General features: G+C 42.8%; 1 protein-coding gene across 1 annotated transcript; it reads left to right on the forward strand.

Moving 5' to 3' along the window:
• Window positions 1-795: 795 nt before the first annotated feature.
• LOC144506188 (NXPE family member 3-like) lies at window positions 796-27914 on the forward strand. The gene is made up of 5 exons (XM_078232043.1): window positions 796-915; window positions 2624-3411; window positions 14622-14695; window positions 20069-20278; window positions 27311-27914. Exons 1-5 carry the CDS (start codon window positions 796-798, stop codon window positions 27862-27864), a joined length of 1746 nt encoding a protein of 581 aa, XP_078088169.1. The 3' UTR covers window positions 27865-27914.
• Window positions 27915-27938: the final 24 nt, after the last annotated feature.

The following is a 27938-nucleotide window of genomic DNA, read 5'->3' on the forward strand; positions in this document are numbered from 1 at the left end:
TTGGCTATCAGTTTCTGCTCAGTGACTCTGCGCTGTCACGTGTCGTGAAGGCCGCCTTGGAGAAGGCTTACCTGAAGATCAGAGGCTGAATGCCTCTGCTGAAGTGCTCCCCCACAGGAAGAGAACACAGGAAGCTCCTGTGGGGGAGCACTTTCAGCATCCACTCCCTCCACTACTGACATAGTGGCAGCCGTGTGTAACATCTACAAGACAAACTGCAGCAACTTATCAAGTCACCATCGACAGCACCATCCAATGCTTGGCCTCTAATACCTAGAAGGACAAGGGCAGCAGATGCATGGGAACACCACTACTTGCATGTCCCTTCCAAGCCACTCACCATGGTGACAAAATCCTGGAGTGCCCTCCCTAACATAACTGTGGCTGTATTTACACCATATGGACTGCAGTGGTTGAAGAATGCGGCTCACCATCACCTTCTCAAGGGTAATTAGGGATGGGTAATCAATGGTGGCTGAGCCTGCAATGTTCACAGCCCATAAAAGAATCAAAAAAGGTTATGCATTCAGAGCAATAAATGCTGGTCCTGTCAGTGACATTCCCACGAGCTTAGATCATACAATCTCCCCTCATAAATATGACAGAAGAAACCCTGGTAACACATTATCTACTTGTTCCAACTTCAGCATATCTTTTATTCCAGTGTTGTGCCCATAACTGTGGACATATACCACTCCAGCTGTGGTCTACCTTTTCATTTGTTTTGCCGTTATATTTAAGGAACAGGAATTGATCAGATGGATTGATAACACTGGCGAACTGTGAGCGCCGAGCATGGATTCACGAGGAAGAAAAGATTCATCCCATTCCTGGACTGTACACCAGTTCCTCTTCAGTCTGTTGTTACTGGTGGCATTGTTGATGCTGGTGAATCTGAAACTTTATTGCACGAAGGTGCGTAGAATGATAAAACAGATTGTTCATAATGAACCAAGATGTTCTTAATAAACTGGGATGGAGGAGCAGAGTTTAAAAATGTGATGCCTGTGTCTGCTGATGGCTACAAATAGGCAGCAACATGTTTTTTTTTGGTTTGGGAGGAGTTTGTAGTTTTTATCAAATTTCTCTTTCTCTCCAACTTTAACCACTCATTATCCTATTTTCCTCTCTCCTGATGCCATTGTCCCTCCTGCAGCAACATCAGTCCACTGGCAGCTGCTGTTCTCTTGCTGAAATAACCCTTTGAGCCTTGGCAGTAAATGTTGACCATCTACGCAACGAAAGATTACTTCAGATAAGAGTTAAATATGGCTGTAGCTGAAATGCCAACGCCCAGCAAGGTGAGGGCAATCAGAGTTGGAGGCACTGGCTGATTATTGGGTATTTTCCTTTCTAAACCCACATTTGCTGAGGTTGATTGTTCCGTTCTTAATGCTGTCCAGTTGAGATCAGTGAACTCTGCACCAACCACAGATTCAACATGGAGTGTTCCTGATCTGCAGAGTTTAGGAATATTGGGAAAGAAATTCCATTTTAGCTTCAGTTCCTCAGAAATGTGGAAATGTGAAGCCTTAATCCGCTGATCTTATCCCAAATCAAGGATAATTTCCATAAGTATAGCAGGTATCCTCACCTAGAGTGACCCAGCAGAGGTACCTGTGCTTCACACAAGCAGCAAGCCTTGGGCTAATTCATGCTCTTTGTCTCTCACTTCAACAGCTTTTGCTCCATCTTTATTGCTGCTTTTTCCCTTAATGCAGCCTATGCTGAATGAAAGACCTGTGATTTTCACTGGCGTAGTGGTATTGTCACTGGGCTAGTAATCCAGAGCCAGGGTAATGCTCTGGGACCCAGGTTCAAATCCCACAATGGCAGATGGTGAAATTTGAAGTCAATAAAAATCTGGAATTAAAAGTCCAATGAATCGATTAGCCATGGGGAATGTGTGGGATTACGGGGATAGGGTGGGGAGATGGCCTGGGTAAGACAATCGATCAGAGAGGTGGTGCTACTCAATGGGCCGAATGGCCTCCTTCTGCACTGTAGGGATTCTAAAACCCATCTGGTTCATTAATACCTGTTAGGGAAGGAAATCTGCCACCCTTGCCTGATCTGGCCTACATGTGACTCTAGACCCACAGCAATTTGGTTGACTCTGAAATGGCCCAGCACTTAGTTCAAGGGCAAATAGAGATGTGCAATATCCCCTGAACAAATGAAAAAAAAACAAAGCTTGTTCCTTAAGGTGCACACATAGGATCATTCTAGAAAGTCAATATTTCAGCTTGTTCCTGTTCGACTGTTTTAGTCTCCTTTGTTCTTGGCTCAATCTTTTTTCCCCTTTTGCAGCCTACACTCACTGAAAAACCTGTGTTTTTCACTGATTTCTTTTATCACTTGGCAATTTCATGTCTCTGATTTCAATCTTCTCCTTCTCACCCTGAACATCAACCGTGTCTGCACCCTCACTATTAGATAATCTCTGCTCTATCTTCCTTGAACAATTCCAAACTTGTTTCCATCCAGCAAGATCCTCAACAACTCTCGGAAACTTTATCTCCTTTGTAAATCACTGCTTCTTTTTTGGCTGGAGGTCGGCATGTTTTAGAAAGTTTACGTGAAATTAAATTATATTATTTTATAAAGTTGCTCCTTTCCACAGTACAAGGAAGAATCGACCTCAGGAACAGAAGCAAATTGGGAGAGGTACCCACCTCCAAAGCATTATTCTACGAATGTACAACCAAAGCAGAATAAAACATCTTTTTGGACAGACAAACTGTTGCAATGTGGCTACCAGAATCACAGCTTCACCCCCGAAGAAAGGTCAGAGGGGATGTTCCTTATGAAAATGATCCAATGGCCAAGTCCACCTGACCCTGCTGTGACCTTTCTGAAAAGCAGCGACCCAGCACATGTTCGCTTTGTAATTTTAAATTCTACAAAGACTTTCTATGTTGGAGATCAGTTACAAGTGATGCTGCAAATGAATGATTTTGAAGGAAGCCCAAAGCAATATGGGGGTGACTATCTCCAAGGCCGGATCCACAGCCCAGATTTAAAAGCTGGTTCAGCCGGAACAGTTATAGATAACCAAAATGGATTTTACTATATAAACTTTAATTTATCTTGGCCAGGGAAAGTGGAAGTGTCTGTTTCCCTGGTTCATCCCAGTGAAGGAATCCAAGCACTTAAAAGGCTACGCAAGGAACGGCCACAGAGAGTGTATTTTCAAAGTACCTTTAAATCAGGAGCTGCCACCGAGAGCACTGTGTGTAATCTCTGTTTACCTCAAACTAAACCGCTGTGTAACTTTACTGACCCCAGCACCGGGGAGCCCTGGTTCTGTTACAAACCTGAGAAGCTTCCCTGTTCAGCTCGAATTAACCATGCAATGGGAGGTTATGAACAAAAACTCTTAATGACAGAAGAAGAACATTTTTTCCAAAGGTATGTGACTTCACATTCTCCTTTCCTTTCATCACATCCCTGAGATGAGGGTAAATTCACCAATCTCACGCTCCGCTGCTTGTGAATGATAATATATCTGAGTGTTATATCCTTATCTCTGATTCAAACTCCATTGGATAGTAGCTCATTGCTGAGCGTGTGGCATTGATGAATGTACTTCATTGAACTAAACCTGTTATTGCTGGAATGTCAATTTAAAAATATGTACGTTGAGACTTCTGGGCACGTCGTAGCATTTAATTAGCGATTAGAAGCTGTTGAGTGGCAGAGAGGTGCCTGTAAATTTAATAAGCAGGAAGCGTGGAAGGAAAATGAAAAGTGTGAGTCATCCTAGACCACTCCAAAGAGATGCCTGAAGGCCATCGTTAGCAGATACCTTGAAATTGGTCCACTTTCCAGACAGGGAATGTTTTGCAGTACAGAAGGAGTGGGAGACAGGGAGAGAGATAAAATTCATGAAAATTGTAAATTCTTGCTCGGTAACTTAATATTCTGCAGCCATGATGCGGCATCTTACTAGAACTGTCCAAAAGGTTTCCAAGAATTGGAATTAATCTATCCACCCAATATCAAAGATTCAATTGTCTTTAGGTAAGAAGAATGATATTATTATTCTCCACCAACATTGTCTTCTCCACTGAAGCTGTTGATTGTTGGCTGGCATGTGGGTCCCCAGATGCCAGTCACCCATTATTACTATCCTTAAGTGACCCTTGTTAATGGCAGCGTCTGAGCCACCAAGTATGTCTTTACACAGATTGCCATGTATGTGCACATCTAGCAACTTTGCAGGATATTGATCAGGATGAAGGATCCTGAGTGACTTCACCTGGACCAGACCAAGAGCGCTGAGGTTGGTTCAAGCACCATCATCAGTCTAGGCCTTCTAATACAGCATACACAAGGGATCAAATCTGACACTTGGAGATGTATTTTCCTCTGAAGTTCAGGGACTATGAGTCGGGCCATTTCCCGACGTTGCAGTCTTGACAGAAGATTACAATCAGAGTAGCTTTTGTGAAGGATATCTTTTTAAAAAGTGTAAATTGTCAGGGGATGAATATCTGCCAATGTTCTCAGAGTCTGAATCTTACGATGTTGAATGGCGGAGCAGACTCAATGGGCCGAGTGGCCCAATCTGCTCCTATGTCTTATGATCTTATGGTCTTAAGACCAGTGAAAGAATGAAATGGATATGTAAACACAGGGTATGCCCCTACTAAAGAGAAAACAAGGTACGACCTTGGATTTGTCACTTCCGAACACAAGAAAAATCAGAAGCTGAGTGCTTTATAAGCTGGATGTCCATCAGTTAGATACTCAGGAAAGTTTAATTCTTCTGTTAGGTTTTGTGACTATAACTTACCAGGAAGAAAACATATCGGGTGCCAATGAGGCATGGTCAGTGTTTAATACATTTCGAAAGATATGCGGTCAGTCCATGGAAGAATATATCAGGCACTTTCACAGATTACTTGAAATATTGAAAGATTGAAGGAATTCATTTAGGGGGTCCCTGGTTCATTGCTCATATTGAAATTGTTGGATTATGCTATGGACAGGGTCTTCGACTTAACTGAGGTTTGGTATTCGGAAAGGTATCCTTTTTGAAGCAGATGTCCGCTGTCTTGAGAAAACCTCTGGGGAAGCAATCACTTCCAGACACCTTGATGAGATATTCTGCATTGTTCCAAGGATGGAGGACTCATAATTGTGGCATTTTGAGATCGTATAGATACTACAGACAGGCACCAGTGCAAAAAAAGAGTGACAGTCTGAAGGAATAAAATGGAGGCAATTTCAGCAGACTTGGATACCACAACAGATGATGGGATTGGAGCAGTGATACTAGGTGAACGTATCCCAGGAATGCCAAAGGAATAGTTGGGGTGGCACGGGGGCACTGCTACCTCACAGTACCAGGCACCCGGGTTCAATTCTGGTCTTGGGTGACTGTACGTATGCACATTCTCCCCGTGTCTGCGTGAGTTTCCTCCAAAGTCCAAAGACGTGCAGGTTAGGTGGATTGGCCATGCTAAATTGCCCCTTAGTATTAGGGGGATTAGCAGGGTAAATATGTAGGTGACAGGGATTGGTCCTGGGTGGGATTGTTGTCGGTGCAGGCTCGATGGGCCGAATGGCATCCTTCTGCACTGTATGACTCTAATAGTCCATAGGCGCTTCAGATGTGATTCAAAATATCATGCAACAATCTGCCCACAGCTGAACAGTAGGGTTCTTGAAATGACACATGACATTCAGAAGCTAAGGATGATGCTAATCATCAGTCTAAAGGAACTGTACTAGTCATAAGAAGCTTCAGTCTGGTGATGAGTGTACTAGTCGGGGATTCCTTTAACTGTGATGTCTTAGAGGGTGCATCCCGACAATGTGTGGAACAAATTGGTTAAAGTGTTATCTAGATTCTTTCAGTAGTGAGGATTGTTTAAGGTTAGGGAGTATGAATGTTTAGGTTGGAGATAACAGCTCTGCCCAAGACCACAAGAAACTACAAAAGGTCGTGAATGTAGCCCAACCCATCACGCAAACCAGCCTCCCATCCATTGACTCTGTCTACACTTCCCGCTGCCTCGGCAAAGCAGCCAGAGTAATTAAGGACCCCACGCACCCCGGACATTCTCTCTTCCACCTTCTTCCTTGGGGAAAAAGATACAAAAGTCTGAGATCACGTACCAACTGACTCAAGAACAGTTTCTTCCCTGCTGCCATCAGACTTTTGAATGGACCTACCTTGCATTAAGTTGATTTTTCTCTACACCCTAGCTATGACTGTAGCAGTACATTCTGCACCCTCTCATTTCCTTCTCTATGGATGGTATGCTGTCTGTATAGCGCGCAAGAAACAATACTTTTCACTGTATGCTAATACATGTGACAATAATAAATCAAATCAAATCAAGTCAAAAGCACATTGAGGTCACTAAAAGGAGTGATGAAACAGCTGGAACAAGTCAATCCTTTCATACAGATGTGAGATAGATGTTCAGTTATGTTTCTTCTGTGAAAAAAAACCGAATGGAATTGGATATGAAGCCTGAAAGAGCAGTTGCTTTTGGAACTGGCAGTTTACACAATTAGGATGTTATTGCAACCCCTTCACAATCCCTGATGTTTCTAATCACAGTGTTAGAAATGTATTAATGATATCAGGCAAAAAGAATCAGAAAGGATAAAAGCAATTTGTCTTCAGGCTGCGAAGACAATTTGTGCACCTTTCTCGTCAGAGATTAAAATTCTACTAAAAGAAGCAGGTATGCTTGATGTGGAGTATACCTGGCTCATCGAAAGATTAGTGCAAAATGTAGCACATCCGACTGTATGCATTCCATTATTTAATAAGATAGTTACCAAGGATCTAAAGATATGGGCCAAAGATAGAAAAAGTTTCATTTGACTACTTATAAACAATGAAACCAGATTTAATCTTTCCACAGTAATACATAGCTTGATCAAAAGCCCGATTGTAGATTAAATTGGACATGGACTGGATTTAGCAGTGATTAAGTTTCTGATGATGAAAAAGGCAAATTTTCTAATGATTTGTTTGAACATATGTGAAAATATGAACACTGTGTCCATGAATACCACAGGTGAACATCAGAAATAAACTAACTATACGAAAGGAATCGCGAGGTGCCAGATGAAATGCCGTATAAAATCTTGGCAGATTAACCAGACTGCAAGTTGACAGCCGCACTGGCATGGGCAGTTCATGCAGCACGTTAGCTTCAGATGGTTAGAGGGAATAGAGTCATGATGCCATTGAGGCTGATACCTTTTTAAATAAACATTTAATTTCCCAGCGACCAATGGAAAGTATCGCAGGAAACGATTTCACGTTTTAAGACATTTACTGTAACAAACAAATTAAGATCCGCATAAATCAAACACTACTTAACAGGTAGCTAATAGACAAAACTAAAGAAAAGGTACTTCTGTATGAAAAAATTAACTTAATTCAGATTATTCTTTCAATTCCTCTTGCTGTGCACAGTACTTCTGGTTAATGGTTAGCAATAAATCCCAAGGTATTCTTACTTCCAGCAGGTTAACTTCTCCCTACTACACCAGATCAAATCTTTTCAAAGTCATTCCATTCGATCTGAACATTCAAGAACAGGCTTCCACCAGAAAGGCCCACCTCAATGACCCTTTTTTCCTTAAATCTTTGGAAGTTCTGCCATATCCCCTTCCTTTCAAACAGAATACCAACTTGTATAAGCATTCTTGCCCATTGGTAATGTAGTTAAAGCAGTTCACCCTGCTTGTCACAGCTGTAGTTGCTACTACTCCATGTAGCAGTAATTTCTTCCTCTCTTTCTGAGTCTCTGGGTGAGATTTTCCCACTGCATTCACCCCAAGGTCGGAAAACCCCGCCCAAGGTCACCGGACCTTTGCATTGCCCGTGTCCCGCCCGCTACGATTCCCATGACAGGTGGGACGGGAAAGTTCCACCTTCTGTGTCCCTTTCTCCAAAACATCAGCTCTCTCTCTCACTGTCAAGTTGTTAAAAAATGATGCTTGATTTTCAATAGAATTTGGTTTGGGTGTCTTTCCTTATGACAACCAGGTCACATGGGCCTGCCTCCAGGAAGAGTTAGTTTAATCACCACCCCCCCAATTCAGAACTTGTGTTGCCCTTAGGTTTAAAGAGACATTCTGAAGTATAACTGTCCTGCAAAGCAAATTATAAAAACATCTTTCCCACACTCATTCACTTCCTCTCCCACACATGCTCATTCTCTTTCTCTCTCTTTCCTATACTCACTCGCTTTCATTCTCCCGCTCACTTATTCACTCTCCAACACTTGCTCCCACATTTATTCATTCTCTTGCACTCACTCACTCATTCATTCACTCATTCACTCTCACATACTCTCTCACTCACTCACTCATTCACTCACTCATTCACTCACTCATTCACTCACTCCACCTCACTCACTCACTCGCTCATTCACTCACTCCACCTCACTCACTCACTCATTCACTCACTCCACTTCACTCACTCACTCACTCACTCACCTCACTCACTCACTCTCACATACTCTTTCACTCACTCACTCATACTCTCTCACTCACTCACTCACCTCACTCACTCACCTCACTCACTCACCTCACCCTCTCACTCACTCACTCCCACATACTCTCTCACGCTCTCTTTTTCTCTTGCACACCTTTTCTCTCTCTCTTTCTCCTCCTCTCCCCACACCACCGAGCAGTGAGTCTCTTCACCCTCACCACCCTCTGTCTGCACCATCGCATATAGCACCTTCTGGCACAGCCCGGCCTAGCAGTGTCTTCCTTACTCACCCATCCCAACCTGGCCATGCCTTCCTCCTCCACACATCCAGCCCAGAAGCCAACCCCTCTCTCACTACCTCTCTCTCTCTCTCTCTCTCTCTATCTCTCTCTCCCCTCACCTCCCCGCCTCCTCCACCACCCACACTTCCCAAATACCTTTTTATTCCAGTGCACACTTGCTCCCATCAATGTTGTTGTTACTTCAATCACAGAATGCTTGCCTCCCACATTTGCTGCGGGGTAGGTCCACTCATGATATGGGAGAAGAATGGGGAGGAGAAGTGTCACTCAGGACCTTCCACTCCATTTCGCAGTATTTTGAAAACTGAATCTGGAGGCCACATTGGGAAGCTTCACTGGCCACATCTGGTCTATGGACCGCATGTTCAACAAGCCTGACTTAAACTGTAACCATCACCCAAATGTCACAATTTAAGCTTTAAAGTCCTACTTGTGTAGCTGGCCTCAATTTAACCTACTATAGATAGGACAACAGGTATTTTATGAATCAATTAATATTCATTAAGTAATTATGCAATACTCAACAAAGGACAATAGTTGATCAACAATCAATGACTCCTGTTTTCCATTCCACCATTTCATTGTCTTTCATGTTAACAGCTACAATTGTAAATATCAGCACACGTCCTACCATTCACAAATTCTTCAAACACTGCATCTAAAATTACATTTCTTAGTGTAGTGAACATAATTTCGGATGTGAGGTGTACAGCTTAAGCAAAATGTAGTGTAATGGTACACAGTACAGAGCATAATTATCCACTAGCGTAAGCACGTCTTTTCCAAAAAGCATCCCTTGAAAGAATGTTACTTTAAAATATATCAATCCATTAATATTCATCAGATCACTCCTAACATGACCTTTACTCCAACACGGAGTTTCAGGCGAGGGGGTTTTACCCACGTTCATTAATTTTAGCAAGTACCCAGTCCACATTGCCCAGCTGTCTAGGTACATTTCCCCTTTACGTGACTTTGCACATGCAAACTCTCACAAACTACTTTTGTACAGCGTTAACCATCGTGAGATGCTAATTGCCCTTGGCGTAAAAGATCGTTAAAAATCAAAAAGGTAATTAAAACAATCAAAATTTTCCAAACCTTACACCGTGAGTTCTCGAAGACCCAGCAATCTTGCAGATGAGAGTTTTTTCCACTATAGGCAGATTCACATCTGAACAATCTCCAGAAAAGATCTCCTTTTTCATTTTGAGTACTCTGTGGGCGGAATTTTCCCATCCTGTCCGCCATGGGAATCATAGCGAACGGGGGCGGACCATGCAAAGGTTCATTGACCTCAGGTGGGAATTTCCAGCCTTGGGGCAAGGGCGGTCAAAAAATCCCACCCAGCATGTTGTTTCCATGTCCTTGGTTAAAAGATTGCACCATGGTGTTGCATCCTGCATGTTACTTTTTTAAAATCTATATTGCATTGTCTGTACTCTAGATCCTGAGCTAGAATTATTGATGGACAGAAAAGCTTCACAATTCATTTGTTCTGGTTAGCCTTGTCACAAACAACATTGCTGACCACTGGCAAACTGTCTAATGTCTGGATACTGATTGCTGCAAATTGGAATCCAAGGAGAAGTTTTTGGTCAGACCAATTCTCATCCTCTGCATTCAGTAACTTCCTTTATTTTCTTCAAAGTCAGACACTAAATTGTCATCAGCATTTCCACTTTTCAATACAGCCCCTGAAATGCTCTGTTCAGGTTTGACCCCCTGATCTCCATTCCCCTCACTTCCTGTATCTCCTAAATGTCCAAATCTGTGAAGAAAATCTCCAGAAGAAGTCTCACAACACCAGGTTAAAGTCCAACAGGTTTATTTGGTAGCAAGAAAATCTCCACCAGCCCAACATCTGAATTGTGCTGCAGAATAATTGAATTCACCTCATCCTGTTTAAATTCAGGGACACTTTTATCTTTCAGTGTGTTTTCATGGTTCAATCCTTCAGTGTTCTTTTCTCGAGGATGCTACTTTCACACTGCCACATTCTGTACAAGCATTTCATTTCTCTGCCGAGCAATATCTTCAGCCGCTTTAAGAACCTCCGTAAGATTATGTCAATGCTCAGCCGAAAGAATTTTTGATATTTTTATCATGGCAGGTTCACAGTTTGTTTCATTTCATTTTGCTTTTTGTCCTCCAGTCTTTCCCACACCTTGCGTATGTCCCCCATGTATTGTTAATTCGTCTCCTGTTGCCATTGACTTAATTTCAGCCTGATGCTACAATGTCTTATTCAAATTCACAGTCTCAGTTTCTGACTCTTTGGACACATCTTCAGTTGAAACAGTAATTATTGGAGCGTGGTTACAGAAATGCATTGATTGTTTAAAAACACACAACTTTTTTCTGACTGACTTTGGTTTTGAAACCTCAAAAGGAATTGCTGAAATCACTGGAGACAGCAATAACGTATTCACTGCCAACTCATTTCCGAATGAAAAATTTACATCATCAATTGCAATTGATGAATAACCCCTCCATTGCAGGACTTGAAATTATGCCATATTTTAAAATGACTCTGTACAAACAAATTTCCATCGATGCACCCCATCTAAAGATATATTTTATTTAGCAATTTTCTGTTATCTGCCAGTATCAGAGATTGTGCTGATCCCATATCTCCAGGGATAACAATTAGCTTTCCTGCTTCAGCAGACGGGAAGCTACCAGGCGGCACGGTGGCACAGTGGTTAGCACCGCTGCCTCACAGCATCAGGGGCCTGGGTTCGATTCCTGCCTTGGGTCACTGCCTGTGCGGAGTTTGCATGTTCTCTCTGCGTGGGTTTCCTCCAGGTGCTCCGGTTTCCTCCCACAGTCTGAAAGGCATGCTGGTTAGGTGTATTGACACAAACAGGTGCCGGCGTGTGGCGACTAGGGGAATTTTGCAATAACTTCGTTGCAGTGTTAATGTGACTAATAAATAAACTTTACCATAATTTCCTACACCCTCTCCCATTCTTGTTGTGAATACAGGATAACCTACAGGTTTGCCATCGTTCTTAGCCAGCCACGCAGTATTTTGTGAAGGAGACATATGCAACCTCACACGGCTGACTTTTAAATTTCCAACATTCAGCTTTCAAAATGTCCTTTTTTGTGATAACGGTAATATGTTGATAAGCTTGAATGAACCCCAACCTCTGGACTATCTCTCTTACTCATCTGCAGAGGGTCTCTTTCTCTCTTCTGGTCATGTTCTTCATTTTGAGTTGATTCCTTATTTGCCTTGTTCCTCTGTGAGATGACAAGCAAACGCTATTGCGAACATGTTTATCAGGCAACTTGTAGTCATTGGCAGCCTCAATTACCTTAGAAACTTTGTGATCTTCCAGGTAGGACCTTATTCCCTGAGGGATACTATTTTTAAATTCTTCCACTAGCATCACTTCTCTAAGATTTTCAAAGTCTTGTTCCATCTTCATCAATCTGTGTCACATTTCAAATATAATTTCCTTTTCCCAGCAGGTTCCACAAAAGTCTGCCCCTGTTTCTTCCTTAATTTTCTGTCTGTTAACTTCTGGCACTAACTCACGCATTGAGAACACAGTTTTCACTGTGTCATAATCATCAGACTGTCCACCTGAAGCAGGCACGTACTCTAAAGCCTTCCCTTAGAGTACCTTCTGCAATAAAATGGTTCAAACTTCTTTTGACGATTTCTGTTTCATGGCATTTTCCTCAAATTACACAAAATACATTTTTGCACTGAATGCCGGCAGAAAGGGGTTAAATCTGAGTCTGCAGAAACACAGGGCTCTTGTGGCAGCAGTGGATATGGAATTGTATTTATCAGCTATTTAGGAGAAATTTTATATAAGGGGTGAACTGAAAACAGTTATAGTCATAGAGTCATAGAGGTTTACAGCATGGAAACAGGCCCTTCGGCCCAACTTGTCCATGCTGCCCTTTTTTTTAAAACCCCTAAGCTAATCTCAATTGCCCGCATTTGGCCCATATCCCTCTATACCCATCTTATCCATGTAACTATCTAAATGCTTTTTAAAAGACAAAATTGTACCCGCCTCTACTACTACCTCTGGTAGCTTGTTCCAGACACTCCCCACCCTCTGTGTGAAAAAATTACCCCTCCAGACACTTTTGTATCTCTCCCCTCTCACCATAAACCTATGCCCTTTAGTTTTAGACTTCCCTACCTTTGGATAGTTTTCTCATTAGATGTTACATAGATAATTATCCCTTGTGAGATCATCTACATTCTACAAAAAAATGAAGGATTCATCTTGCTAACATGGTACAAATGTTAGAAAAGAAGGAAATCTCTAGCATTGAGTTATAGCCTTCTGATGGAGGCACTTCGCCTCTCTGCCATCATTCCCAGTTTTCCTCACTGATACAGATTACATTACTTTAGATGCCCTGTCCCTAGCCAATCCTGGTATTTCCAATCTGGAACATGTTGACTGCCATCTATTTTGCACCTTGTAGTGTTGTAAAATGTAAGACCTGGCAGCAGAAATAAATGCAATACTTCCCTTAAAAGTGTGTTTTCTTTAGGCTTTACTAATTTGAGGATTTAAAATGAGGCTGGAAGATTTGCCTAGCTTGTGCTGGAGAGAGAGAATCCAGCGAAAAACCCTTAGCATGAAAGACATTTCTGAGGTTGAAAGTTACCAGGATGGAAAGAAAAAAAACAGAAGTAACCCGTTAGAAGCTAAGAATCATTTTGGATTGTGTCCAGGAATACCGATTGCCTACTCAAGGGACAATGTATCTGCGAAGTGGGTTTCTCAATTATGTTAAACATAAAAACAGAAAATTCTGTTCTGCAATGGAAAGTATAAGTTGCTGACAAAATACTGGATCATATATTCCAACTTGTGTTGCAAAGTGATGGTCTGCTGAAATGAAAAGTGTTTGAAGGATTTAGAATTAGACCTGCTGTTTGCGGGGTGAGGTTGGTGGGTTGGGGAGAGGGTGGGATTCCCGTGCGGCTGAAGATCGGTGGGGTGGGGGACTCCCGGGTTGGGGGTGGGGTTTATGATGTGGAGTTTGGAATACCCTGGGGAAGGTGCTAAACCTGGAGGGTGGGCAGTGTCCCATGTAGGGTGTCATAAATAGTTACGCTGAAGTTAGAAGTGGTTTTATTTGTTCCATTAACTATTTGTGTAACCATCCAAAGTTGACAATTTAAGTTGCTTTGTCGGATGGTTCCCAGAGCAGCGCAGTTGTGCAGGGAAAGTTAGCGCGTCTGGACAAATACTGTGTAAACCCTTATCTGGGAACTACTTAAGGGATTTCCCCTTTACCTTTGGGGTAGCCCCTAAAATCTGACCCTGGGGAGCCAGGAAGTTATGGGCCAATGTCTAGTCATTACTACTTTTAGTCTGCTGTTTCAGCAAGCTTTAAAATGTGAAATCTTGTCAGGCCATCCCTTAAACTATTAACTGGAAGTTTGCACTTTTCAAAAAAAAACTTTCAGTTGCCATGGGGATCATAACAAAATTTCAGGATTGAATCGGGCAAGTGCTTCCCATCCAAGAGAATTGCAGCATGAAATAGACAAGGGTTGTATATCGGGGAACGTGCGTCACTTTGTCTTTTGTTCATCAGGCTGAGGGAAATAAAATTCCTCCTTGGGTTATCATAGACAAAGGAGACAGCCCTGAGTACGTCATGGCTAAGGGCTCTGGGAGGGCTGATTTGCTAACTGTGCTTCCAAAGGACAAGATCTGTCTCTGTATGCTTAATTTTTTTGCCATATGACATTTTCAAGAGGCTGATGGACCTCTTCTGCACTGGATGATTCTATGATTCATTTGTTACAATTCATGGATACAATTGTTTAACAAACAATATGATTCTATTTTCAGTGGGGTCAATATCAAGAAGCCTATATTACCCAATGGTGCCGGTTGTGTGATCGTAAAGCCTTCACCTCAAACAGGTAAGAGAAATGGAAACTATGACAATGACTGGCACAATAGAGGTTTAGCGTGTGAGAGGACAAGTCAGACGAACGTTGGAGTTGTTCTTTGCTACAGATACTATATTAAACTCCAAAGCTGGAGCTTGCTATAAAAGGGGAAGATTTTAGCAGCGACAGAACAGTGAACTATTTGTTCTCATTGGCACAGCAGCAACATGTTGGCATCTTTCAAATCATAGAACAGGAGGGTGGGCCTGTTTAGATTTCCATTGAATCACAGTTGCCAGCTTCATGTTGCCAATCATATCAATGGAGCCACCCAGATCCTTTATATCTTCTGTTAGTGAGAGAAATTGACTGGATATTGGGAAGAAGATGATGGTAATCCTGAATGTTCTTTAGATGAGGAAATCCCCTGTCCTTACCTGGCCAGGCCTACATGTGACTCCAGACACACAGCAATGTGGTCGTGTCCTAACTGTCCTGTGAAATGACTTAGCAAGCCACTCAGTTGGATCAAACTGCTATGAAGTCTAAACGAAGGAATTAAATCAGATCGACCACCTGACCCTGACCTAGACATTGAAATGACAATGGCACACAAAGCCCTGTCCTCCTTGCCAACATCTGAGAGCTTGTACCAGAATTGGGAGAGCTGTCCCACTAACCAGCCAAGCAACAACCTGACACAGTCACACTAACACATTCATATCTTGTCTCAGACAGTCAGCACTATCCCTGCGTATATCCTGTCCCATTAGCAGGACAGACCCACCAGAAATGGCAGCACAGTGGTGTACAGTCAGGAAGAAATTGCCCTGGGAGTCCTTTACATTGGCTCAGGAATCTGTAAAATCTCATGGCATGACCAAGGAAACTACCTGCTGGTCACCACATACTGTAGCCCCTCAGCTGATGAATCAACACTCCTCCAAGTTGAACACCACTTGGAGGCGGCACTGAGGGTGACAAGAGTGCAGAATGTAAGAACATATGAACTAGGAGCAGGAGTAGGCCATCTGGCCCCTCGAGTCTGCTCCGCCATTCAATAAGATCATGGCTGATCTTTTTGTGGACTCAGCTCCACTTACCCGCCCACTCACCATAACCCTTAATTCCTTTACTGTTCAAAAATTTCTCTATCCTTGCCTTAAAAACATTCAATGAGATAGCCTTCACTGCTTCACTGGGCAGGGAATTCCACAGATCCACAACCCTTTGGGTGAAGACATTCCTCCTCAACTGAGTCCTATATCTGCTCCCCCTCATTTTGAGGCCATGCCCCCTAGTTTTGGTTTCACCTGCCAGTGGAAACAACTTTCTTGCTTCTATCTTATCTATTCCCTTCATAATCCTATATGTTTTTATAAGATCTCCCCTCATTCTTCTGAATTCCAATAATATAGCCCCAGTCTACTCAGTCTCTCCTCATAAGCCAACCCTCTCAACTCCAGAATCAACCTAGTGAATCTCCTCTGCACCCCCTCCAGTGCCAGTATATCCTTTCTCAAGTAAGGAGACCAAAACTGTACACAGTACTCCAGGTGTGGCCTCACCAGCACCTTATACAGCTGCAACATAACCTCGCTGTTTTCAAACTCTATCCCTGTATCAATGAAGGACAAAATTCCATTTGACTTCTTAATTACCTGCTGCATCTGCAAACCAACTTTTTGTGACTCATGCACAAGGACACCCAGGTCCCTCTGCACAGCAGCATGCTGCAATTTTTTACCATTTAAATAATAATCCATTTTGCTGTTATTCCTACCAAAATGGATGACCTCACATTTACCAACATTGTACTCCATCTGCCAGACCCTTGCGCACTCACTTAGACTATCTATATCCCTTTGCAGACTTTCAGCGTCCTCTGCACACTTTGCTCTGCCACTCATCTTAGTGTCATCTGTGAATTTTGACCCACTACACTTAGTCCCCAACTCCAAATCATCTATGTAAATTGTAAACAATTGTGGTCCCAACACTGATCCCTGAGGCACACCACTAGTCACTGATCGCCAACCAGAAAAACACCCATTTACCCCCACTCTTTGCTTTCTGTTAGTTAACCAATCCCCTATCCATGCTAATACATTACCCGTAACACCGTGCACTTTCATCTAATGCAGCAGTCTTTGGTGCGGCACCTTGTCCAATGCCTTCTGGAAAGTTTCCTTCTGGAAATGTACTCCGGGTGGGGAACATCAATGTCCATCACCAAGATTGGCTGGGTAGTGCTACCATGGACCAAGCTGGACTGGTCCTAAAGGACATAGCTGTTAGATTGGGTCTGCAACAGGTAGTAAAGGAGCCAACAAGAGGGAAAAGCTAACATGGTCTCTAACATGCAATCTACCTGTCACGGATGCATCAATCCAGGAGACTATTGGTAGGAGTGACCAGCACGTTGTCCTTGTGGAGATGCAGCCCTGCATTCACATTGAGGATACCCTCCATTGTGTTGTGTGGGACTAAATGGGATAGATTTCAAACAGATCAGCAGCTTAAAACTGGGCAACACCCCCAAATCCAGTAAGTTACCAGAACTCCTCCTGCAAAACGCCCTGCTCTACTTCACAATCTTTGCTACAGCAACAGCAATTGGAAAATACCTCACCTGTAAGTTGAATGACTGGTACTTTAAATTGTGCTTGTGGTGGCATCTCTCATGGTGCTGGGTGGTTGTTTGAGATCACAATCTGTCCACTGTGAAAGTTTGTGGTTAACACCCTTTCCAACATGAGGCGCGGCTGCGCAAACCAGACTAAAAGTCAATACGGTCACTTGAGGGCCTTCGTATTTCACCTTGCCAGATTCAGTAGTCGATGGAGCTGAAATTCACTGCTCATGGCCCTTGTGCCCTGTTACTCTGATACTGAGATGTTTGAGGATAGCATCTTTTACCTCTTAATGAAGTTCCAGGACTTTGAAATGCTGAAAAGTTTTGAGTAATACTCTTTATTAAGTCAGATATATAATGAAACCTTCCTGTACATGTAGTGTAAAAATGCCAATACATGAGGCTTGATCAGTTACGCTGACTTCAGAGAGATAAGGTTGAAGTTGCAAAGTGTTGGAGTAAACTCAAAATTAAAGGATACAAGATGGTTACCTGGCACAAAATGGACTCTGGGAAAAGACATTAAGATGTGCTGACTTGGGCACAGACATTGCACAATGAGTTAAATCCTGTTAGTGTCTAAATTACTGCAGGAAATAAATCAGACCTTGAGGCACCTTAGCTTGAGATAAAGAAGAACCAAAACAATGAGTTTTTGTAACGAGATCAGTCGTTAAAGGGGGGCATAAATGCATAAATGTATCGACTCTATGTATAACGATGTGCTAACGGCTAATGTCCGTACTCGTCCATTATTTGAAAATGTATAAAAGATGCTCAACTGCCATTTTAAAGTTGAGAAGGTGACTGCATGCACTGCGGAGAGCCCAGCGCTTCTCCCAAAGCTTTGTCCAATAAACTGCATGTTGAATCTTTAAATCTGACTCTGAGTGGTGAATATCCCACAACAAAAGTAACTCAAGTGTGCTGCATTTTTAATAGGGGTTTTAGCGCAAGACAAACATAGGTCCCATCACATATCTTCACGTTCTGTGCATATGTTAATATGTAAATTTGTTTAGATTAGTTGCTACCACTTGTTGCCGTTGCAGGAGGTTGGGGTGCAGGATTCAGCTGTAAGGGCTTCAGGGAGGTAGTTGAAAAGTGGTAAATAAGGCACAAAATGGATTTACAGTTGACTTCTCACGAGAGTGATTAGTGACCCGTCTTCTGAAAAATAGGAGACACAAACAAGAGTTCTTTGCATCATTCACAGCTTTGTACCTTCACCCAGCCTGTTCTTAGTGTTATTGTTCAGACTCTTGTTTAATCAGATAGAGATGAGTTATTTAAGTGCCTGTTCCTGTACTGTACTTTTCTTTGTTCTCTGTAACAAAAAATTCTCCACAGAATATCAGTGTGGCAGGGTTCACTTATGAAAAATATTGTTAACATTAAGGATGTATCTTGTGCAAACTCAAGACTACAACACTGCCCTTTCTTCTTTCCTTTCGAAAAGAATGTGACTTATTTTGGGATATTATTCCATAAATTACAGAAATGCTCAAGCAGTTCACACAATGGACCATGTTTTACATGTGATGCCAGTGGTTAGTAAGCTCTGGGCCCGATGCCTTCTTTGCTGCTGCCAATCTTACCTATTGTCCACAATCATATTTGTTTTTTGGGGTCACTACATGTCTGCTAGGAGTGGAAACTTTGGATGATTCATTTCCGATTCTCCCTGTCTTTGGTCCAGGTAACGATTGGCTGATTCCTCAGAATGGAACATGGTAACTTCCCAATTTATTTTGCTCAGTTTATTGCATCAATCAATGTCACAATCACGAGGAATGCTCTTTGAGCCTTTTCCCTCATCCTTCCATAGTGATCCCATATCACAGCCTTATCAATGATACCACAAATTCTGCCCACAAGACCCAGCTGGGCCTTTTTAATCACACTTTGTACAGAATGTGCTTTGTATCGTTAGTGCTGAAGCTGCCTTTTGCCAGTTAGTATCTTTGTTTCCATGTCCTTCCGTTGTCATTTAACTTGCAATAACGCACAAATTCCACATTCTATTTTAAAATGAAAAATTACTTTCATGACCTCCTGATGTCCCAAAGCAATTTACAATTACCTTTACAATGTGGCCGCTTCTGTAATGTAATGTCAGGAAGAGTGGCAGCTGATTTGTACGTCGCAATAGTCCCACCAACAGCAACGCAGTAACGACAACATAATCGCTTTACTGATTTTGGGTGAAGGACACTGGAGAGAACTCCTATCTACCATTTACAAATAACACCATGGGATATTTTATACTGTCTGCAAGTATAGATGGGACATTGGTTAAATGTTCATGTAAAAGATAGCACCTCCAACAATGCAGCATTCCCTCTGTGACGCCCTGTAGTGTCAGTCTAAATATTGTGCTTAAGTCTTCAGGGATCTGTATATATCTTGTGTCACTCTCTAGTGATCAGTTCCTTTCAAGACTCAGGAAGCCAGGTTTTCTCACCTTTCATCATTGAATGTTCCTCTCTGACCAGGGAATGACGTTGTGCTCCTTCTGTGCACCATTGCCAGGACTTAATATTTTCTCTTATGCTTTGGTCACTGCAGAAATGGAAGAATTTTTCTAGCAGTATGGCCACTTAACTTTTTCCCTCTTACGTTTCTGTCTGTCTCTGGTAACTATCGAAGACCTCTTGGGATTTTCCAGACATTGTGATTGACCAATTGGGAAAAACCTTGGCTGACAGATATTTCAGACTGACGGCAATGGTTTTTGTGTATTTAAATACTTTTCTCTGTATTTTCAGGCCCCGGTCTCGGAAAATGTGTCCCCGGGAAGCCTCTGCTTTTGCCATCTGGATTTTATTACCAGGACCAATGGATGTCAACGAGCTGTAACATTCAGCGCTTTAACAGACCTGCAAGTATAACAGACTGTCTCCGTGGAAAAAAAGTTCATATATTTGGAGATTCCACTATACGCCAATGGTTTGAATATTTGACAGACTTTGTACCAGGTTAAGTTTAGCTTTTTCTAATATGTTTTTTGATATAATCTTCCTTATGAATTACTTATCCAGTTTTGTGTCGTGCCCAGGAAAATTATTCTTCCCTGAATGTGAATACACAGGTTAGGATTTCTACACAAAATGTGTAGGAATATGGGGGTAGGGCCTGGGTGGGATTGTGGTCGGTGCAGACTCGATGGGCCGAATGGCCTCTTTCTGTACTGTAGGGTTTCTATGATTTCTATGATTTCTAATGCACCTTAATGTGCTGGGAAATGGAAAATTCTGCAGGGGAAATGTTTTACTGGAGGGAGCTAAAGGCCGTTTTCATCCATTCTTGACATTCATGCCTTTGGATTCAAGGTTATTCCCAGTAAAAATTCCACATCAATATTATTTTCATGGCAAACAAGCAAAGGTGATAAGTACTGAAGTAAAATTAGGCAGATTACAGCTCGGCAATGGAAAGACTGGATTCCTTTGCTGTGAGTGTTGCAGCATTCCATTGTAGATCCAGAAACGTTGCAGCAAACTCAAATGGTGCACTGGACCACAGCTCCTGTGCGGAAAAAGGCCAATGGAATTGCAAATGTTGAAGGGAGGGAACCATGTTGCAATCCCAGGGAGAGGGCTGCAATCTGACCTTTCCAAGTGTTGCAAGTGCTTATTAGGCCCCAGCTATATCGTTACGTTACCTTTTTTGGGATTCACGAGTGCTTGTCCTAGTATGTGGTTGGAATATCATCTCGATCCATCTAGTTCATCACCTGTTAGCCATACTCTGAAGTGCAGGGATAGGTACAACTCATAACTCAGAAGATTTCAAGAATGCAGGGAAGGAAAGTACTGCTGAAAAAAGACATATTGTTGAAGCCTTTGGTGTTTCACTCAGCAGGCCATTCACAAGAATACCAATGTCAGGGGAAATTACTACTTTATTCTGTATGAGAAGAGAGTGCTGATTGATTGGAAGTGAATTCTGATTGGTAAAGGCTTTGGAATGAGAATGTACCAGTCAATGTTTACTGACAGCCAACTGCCAAACATTCTTTGAAAAGCTGACTCAGCCAGCTTAATGCTGAATGGTCAAGTGTGGGATCCTTGTGTCACTGTTCGGGCACCAGAATTGAAGGGTTCGTTTATTTCTTCAGAATAAACTTGAGCATGACTGGTCCAAAGTAAATACTCCTTTATTTAAGCGTCTTTTATAAGCATTTTACAGAAAGCGAAATAAGGATTACTTAAGAGTGAGAGAAAGAGAGAGAGGGAGAGAGAGCAGCCAGAAGCCAGCGCTGGATCGAACAACTCAAAACAGAGTCTGGATCGAACTAACTAAACAGAGATCTGTGTCTACAATATAACTGAATAATTATATTATTAAAAGCTGGGTACAAGCAGTCTCCAGCTGCAGTAAAAACTGGCTTTTGTGGCCATGTGCAAGCTTGTTTACCTTACATTGTACTTTCAGAGAATGCAGATAAGTCTCTAGACTGGACCCAGAATTCCAAGCTGATGTGGCCAAATTAGCTTAAGTTAGCTTAAAGCATAGCACAATTAGTTACATTAGGCAGAAATATCTTAAAATCAAGCCTTTTAACTGGGCAAACCATATAGAAGATCCCACATCAAGCATTGCCCTGAGGAATGAACCAGCGAATGGCAATCGCTTATTTTATTTAGCTGAAACAGGTGCAAAGTGTGTACATAGAATCAGAAAATGCTGGAAAAACTCAGCAGGTCTCCCAGCATCTGGAGGGAGAGAAGCAGAGATAATGTTTTGCATTTGTGTGACTTCTTCAGAATAATGTGCGTCCATTTCTATTGTCTCTGCAGAGAACAGGGCCCTGTGTTTTAATATATGTAGTTTCCACTACACACAAATGCGCCACTCTGTGAGCCTCGCCGACAATAATATGTCGTCAGCGTAAATTTTAACACATTGAGGATTATTTAGTTAATGTTGTCTAGTCGCAGAATCACATCTAATGCTGGATGCTGTGCTTTGAGCTTTGCAACCATGGGCTGATTGGGTACAGTTCTTATCCTTGGGTTTCTTGACAACTTGTAGGAGTGAGAGTCAAGTAGTCAGCTCATCCCCAACTTCCTCAATAATGTCAAGTAGGCATTAATGTTCCTTCTCTGTTTGCTTTCTGTTAGGAAATGATGTGGATGTGTCACTGGGTACCTTAGCGACTACATTCAGCTCACATGCAACACTTCAGTTTGCTGATACCAGTGAAATGCTCATTTTTACGATTTAAGATTATTGTTAACATGTGTTGGAATTGTGTATGTGATTGCAATCGTGTGCTGATCTGTTGCTGTGTGGAAACTGATCCCCGTGTCATTTTCTCCAGATATGGACATAGCATTTATTCCATGTTTCCTCGGAAGGAACTCTTCGAATGCAGACAATAAAAATATAACAAAACTTACTCCAACTTATAAATCAAAGGAAGGGTTTAATAAAGAAACGTCATTACTCCAAACTTGGGGCCTCACCCTGGGCCACTCCAAGCTCCCCACAATCCCACACAGGCTCTTATTTATAGTGAGTCAGCTGGTCAGCTGACTATTACATTATTCTGTAATTGGTTCCATGGTTCACTGGGTCAGCTGACCCTTACAGCTTGTTATCATTGATCACATTACATCCAATGCAAAAGTTGTCACCGGTTACATTCTAACATTCCAGTCTCTTTGAATGAGACCGGTATTTCCAAAGCCCCAGGAACTTTCAGTGGCTTCTCACTGTTGTAGGGGAATTGTTCATATTTCCTGGTTTGCAGAGGATGGAGCAATCCTGAAGTTTTTGTCTCCCAAGACATTGGCAAATGCCCCTGTATCTGAGATAATCTACGTCTGAGCAGTTAATGTTCTTCGCCACACATGGCTGGCCACTATGTCTGAAAGAGAGCACAAAAATACATTCAGGGTTATCTGCTTCTGCAGTGGCTACATTATCTTCCCCTTTTGCTGTGGTGTTCTAATGTGGCAGCCTTCTGATAGTATTATTATTAGTAATTGAATTCGCTGATAAGCAACAAACAGGAGCAAAATGACTGAGTTGTCCACAAGCTTTGTGCCGTTTACCAGCAGCAGGACACAATCTGGTGTGGGTAAGTACCACCACACCGCAGCACAGTGGTTAGCACTGCTGCCTCACAGCGCTAGAGACCCGGGTTCGATTTCCGGCTCGGGTCACTGTCTGTGTGGAGTTTGCACATTCTCCCCGTGTCTGCGTGGGTTTCCTCCGGGTGCTCCGGTTCCTCCCACAGTCCAAAGATATGTGGGTTAGGTGAATTGGCCATGCTAAATTGCCCCTTAGTGTCAGGGGGGCTATCTAGGATAAATGCATGGGGTTGTGAGGATAGAGCCTGCATGGGATTGTGATTGGTGCAGACTTGATGGGCCAAATGGCCTCCTTCTGTACTGTAGGATTCTATGATTCACAGTGGACACATTCTTTGGACTACTCTGTTTAGGGAGCTGCTGTTGTTGCCTTGTAGGTGGTTTCTGAGTATGTGGGTGATGAACTCTGTTCACAGGAGCTGAGTTTTGAGTGTGGTAGTTCCTGTTGGCAAACTTAAATATCAGTAGCTCAAAAGTGATAGTGATCTTGTTAATTCAAAGAGCTTTCTCACTTTCTTGAGTGTTTTTTGGTAGTTGACTGGAAAGTTTACCTACAATTTATTTGTGTGTTTTGATTTCTCTTTCAACATGTTCAACACCACCAAGGTCTTGCTAGTTGTCTCAACTCAATTGCTGGGCGGCACAGTGTCACAGTGGTTAGCACTGCTGCCTCGCAGCTCCAGGGACCAGGGTTCGATTCCTAGCTTGGATCACTGTCTGTGTGGAGTCTGCATGTTCTCCCCATGTCTGCGTGGGTTTCCTCCAGGTGCTCCGGTTTCCTCCCACAGTCCAAAAGACATGCTGGTTAGGTGCATTGGCCATGCTGAATTCTCCCTCAGTATACCCGAACAGGTGCCCGAGTGTGGCGTCTGGGGGATTTTCACAGTAACTTCACTGCAATGTTAATGTAAGCCTACTAATAAATACACTTTAAATTTTAGCTTCCTTTGCAGCTAGTTCCATTGAAATAGTAATTTCCGTGGTCTTTTTCAGAGTAAGGTTACTATTGGTTAGCATTGCTTCGCTGCATAGAGCAGAGACAAATCTGTCCCAAATTCTCAATATTCCACAGGTAATTTCAATACAGTCACAAAACGTGCAATTGGCTCCCCCCTCTTGATTTCTCTTGTGGAATCTGAAGTACTCTTCAATCACCAATTAAAGGCTTTGGCAAGAAATGTGCTTGCAAAATTTCTGCCCCTCTCCCCCATCACACCCAGTCTGGTGGACTCAGAGCTTCATTAATACTAATGGAGAATGAAACCTCGACTGCCTCTTTTTGCCCTGCCTTTGAATTCATTTGCTTTGATTTATTATTGTCACATGGTGTATTCGTATACAGTGAAAAGTATTGTTTCCTGTGTGCTCTACAGCCAAAGCATACTGTTCATAGAGTACATAGGGGAGAAAGAAAGGAGAGAGTACAGAATGTAGTGTTACAGTCATAGCTTAGGGTGCAGACAAGGATCAGCTTAAAACGAGGTAGGTCCACTCAAAAGTCTGATGGCTGCAGGGAAGAAGCTGTTCTTGAGTTGGTTGGTACGTGATCTCAGACTTTTGTATCTTTTTCACTGACTTGCTGGGGGCTGGTTCAGAAAGCCATTAATCATAGCGTGCCCATGTTTCACAAGTAATACAAGCTTAAAGTGCTACCCAAAACAAGTTGAACTTGATTTGCTTTGTTATCCCACCCTCGAGCACTGAATAATCCGCACACAACTGTCGGCTGTGGCTCCTTATCCTAAATAGATGCTAATTTATATCAAAAGTTACAAAGCCAATGCTCAGAGTGGACCGATCAAACCCAAAATCCACCTCCTTGCTTGCTGCAAGAAACAGATTCACATTCCAATTGAACCCAATACATGGTCCCCACAAGAGAGACAAGCTAGATCCTGGGTGACAAGGTAAGGCATTGCATTCCATTTTGGGCTTGATCTTAGCCAAAAGGCCGTCTATCAAATTGCACAATCTTACCAGGACAGGAAGGTAAAAGTGGCCAAGGGGACCCATATGTCAGAGGAATTTGAGGTCATTTGCAGAGAATGGGAAGTGCTATGTCATGAAAACTATGTGTGAAATGTCCTTTGTTCTTTCACTGTGGTTCTCATTCAGGCTGCAGGGATTTGTGCTAATTGCTGATGACACTGTGTGGACCGTCTGTGTAAGATTGAGAGATCAAGCCCAGCTTTATAATAAGAGAGTTTAGACCCTAATCCAATTGACACATGGGCTGCAAACACCTGTTAGAGAGCGCTGCAAGGTACTGGGCAGTTTTTTTATGTGTAAAGTGAATTTATTTATTGAAGATGCTTTATGCAAAGTAGTAGCTCTCAAGTGAAGCTGGAAAAAGGGTTTGAAAGGGGTTTCTGCCTGAGGACAACTAACTAAGAAATGCTTCAAATCCAGGTTCAACTGGACAGCCCCAGGGATGGTTCGGGCCCCAAGTGGCTGATGTTAGAACTTAAGGGACAAATGGAGACCCAGGATCACAGCACACACACACAAACACACACACACACAGATGAGAATCCCCAATATACTGGAACATGGAGTGCTTGCTGAAGCAACCAACCAACTGGTTACCTTTACTGGCCACACAATGACATCAGGACGCCAGAATTTTCCTTTGTTCTCTTCGTAAAATCCCTACAGTGCAGAAGGAGGTCATTCGGTCCATCTAGCTAGTGTAAATGCTTGGGGTTATGGAGATAGCACCTGGGTGGGATTGTGGTTGGCGCAGACTCGATGGACCGAATGTCCTTCTTCTGCACTGTAGGATTCTATGATTCTAGTTTGCACCCAGGCCCTATTCATTGCTAATCCCCCCCCCCGACACTAGGGTCAATTTAGCATGGCCAATCAACCTAACCCACGCATCTTTGGACTGTGGGAGAAAACTGGAGCACCCAGAGGCAAACCACACAGACACAGGGAGAATGTGCGTCAGACAGTGACCCGAGGCCGGAATTGAACCCAGGTCCCTGTCGCTGTGAGGCAGCAGTGCTAACCACTGTGCCACCGTGCTGCCCTTTTATTGCACCCGTTTGCTTAGGCAAGTAAGGAATGTTAAGCGCTACTGCCCATCAATCCGCTTTGCTACAGGCTTAACCTATGTTTTTATAACCTTCTGGATTGATTTTTAAAAGATCTCTCCTCAAAGCTTTCCTCTTTTCTATCCTTCAAGCTTCAGTTGGTCCAGAATTGGTGACACACGTCCTCTCTCACATTCCCATCGCAAACTCTAGCGTCAACATATTGTACAATATCCCCTTTGCTTTGATAAAATGTAGGGCAGTACGGTGGCACAGTGGTTAGCACTGCTGCCTCACAGCACCAGGGACCCGGGTTCGATTGCGGCCTCGGGTCACTGTCTGTGTGGAGTTTGCGCATTCTCTCCCGTGTCTGCGTGGGTTTCCACCCACAGTCCAAAGATGTGCGGGTTAGGTGGATTGGCCATGCTAAATTGACCCTAGTGTCAGGAGATTAGTAGGATAAATATGTTGGGTTGCGGGAATAGGGCCTGGGTGGATTGTGGTCGGTGCAGACTCAATGGCCGAATGGCCTCCTTCTGCACTGTAGGGATTCTATGAAAATAAGAAATTGGGTATATAAATGATGCTTTTTCTGCACTCCTGGAGATATGGATGTGATCTAAATAATCCAATGTGACATTTATGAGCGATCAATTTAGCTGGGAAAGGCGGATGTGCCGTGGGATTGTTTCCCTCAGTTACGCCGTGTTACTGAAAAGATTGGGAACCGCTGGCCTGGCTAGCATAACTTGAGAGATGGGAGATTCTCTAATTTTGAGTTTCCAAGTGATTTGTCTATTCCATGCCTGTTAATTATTATCTACAGAATTATGATTCAGCATCAAGTTAAATGATGTAACATCTTCTGTTTTAGGTCTAAGAAAGTTTGATCTCGGCAATTCTAAGAATACTGGCCCTCATCTTGCTTTGGACATATACAACCAGATCAAAGTGGATTATTATGCCCATGGCAAACCCATCCGAATCGCCCCCATTTCCAGTCAGGATCTGCCATTCATTGCAAACAAACTGGATGAGATTAAAGGAGGAAAGAACACAGTGATAGCCCTCACCATATGGTGTCATTTCAACACTTTCCCAGTTGAGGTGTACATCCGAAGGCTCCAGAACATCCGCAGGTCAATCCTACGTCTGCTGGATAGGAGTCCAGACACACTGGTTGTAATAAAGACCGCCAATGTCCAGGCCCTTCCACAAGATGTCAGCCTCTACAACAGCGACTGGTATTCCTATCAACTCGACTTAGTGATGAGAAAGATGTTTGAGGGCATCAAGGTGTCATTTGTGGATGCCTGGGAGATGACAATAGCCCATTACCTGCCACACAACTTACACCCACTGCGGGTCATTATAAAGAATGAAGTAGATGTCTTTCTTTCACATGTGTGTCCACCCGAAAGGAGTTAAATACTGTGTCAGATTGAACTTTCTAACAGGGGATTTACGTTGCGTGATAAAATGAATAGATTAGCAATTTGAAC

Source organism: Mustelus asterias, chromosome 17 (genome assembly GCF_964213995.1).
Source record: "Mustelus asterias chromosome 17, sMusAst1.hap1.1, whole genome shotgun sequence".
Classification (NCBI taxonomy): domain Eukaryota; kingdom Metazoa; phylum Chordata; class Chondrichthyes; order Carcharhiniformes; family Triakidae; genus Mustelus; species Mustelus asterias.

Coding starts and splice junctions, on each gene's coding strand:
- LOC144506188 (XM_078232043.1), top strand. CDS start 796: ATGGATTCACGAGGAAGAAAAGATTCATCCCATTCCTGGACTGTACAC. Junction 3,412..14,621: donor GAAGAACATTTTTTCCAAAG/GTATGTGACTTC, acceptor TTCTATTTTCAG/TGGGGTCAATATCAAGAAGC. Junction 20,279..27,310: donor TTTGACAGACTTTGTACCAG/GTTAAGTTTAGC, acceptor CTTCTGTTTTAG/GTCTAAGAAAGTTTGATCTC.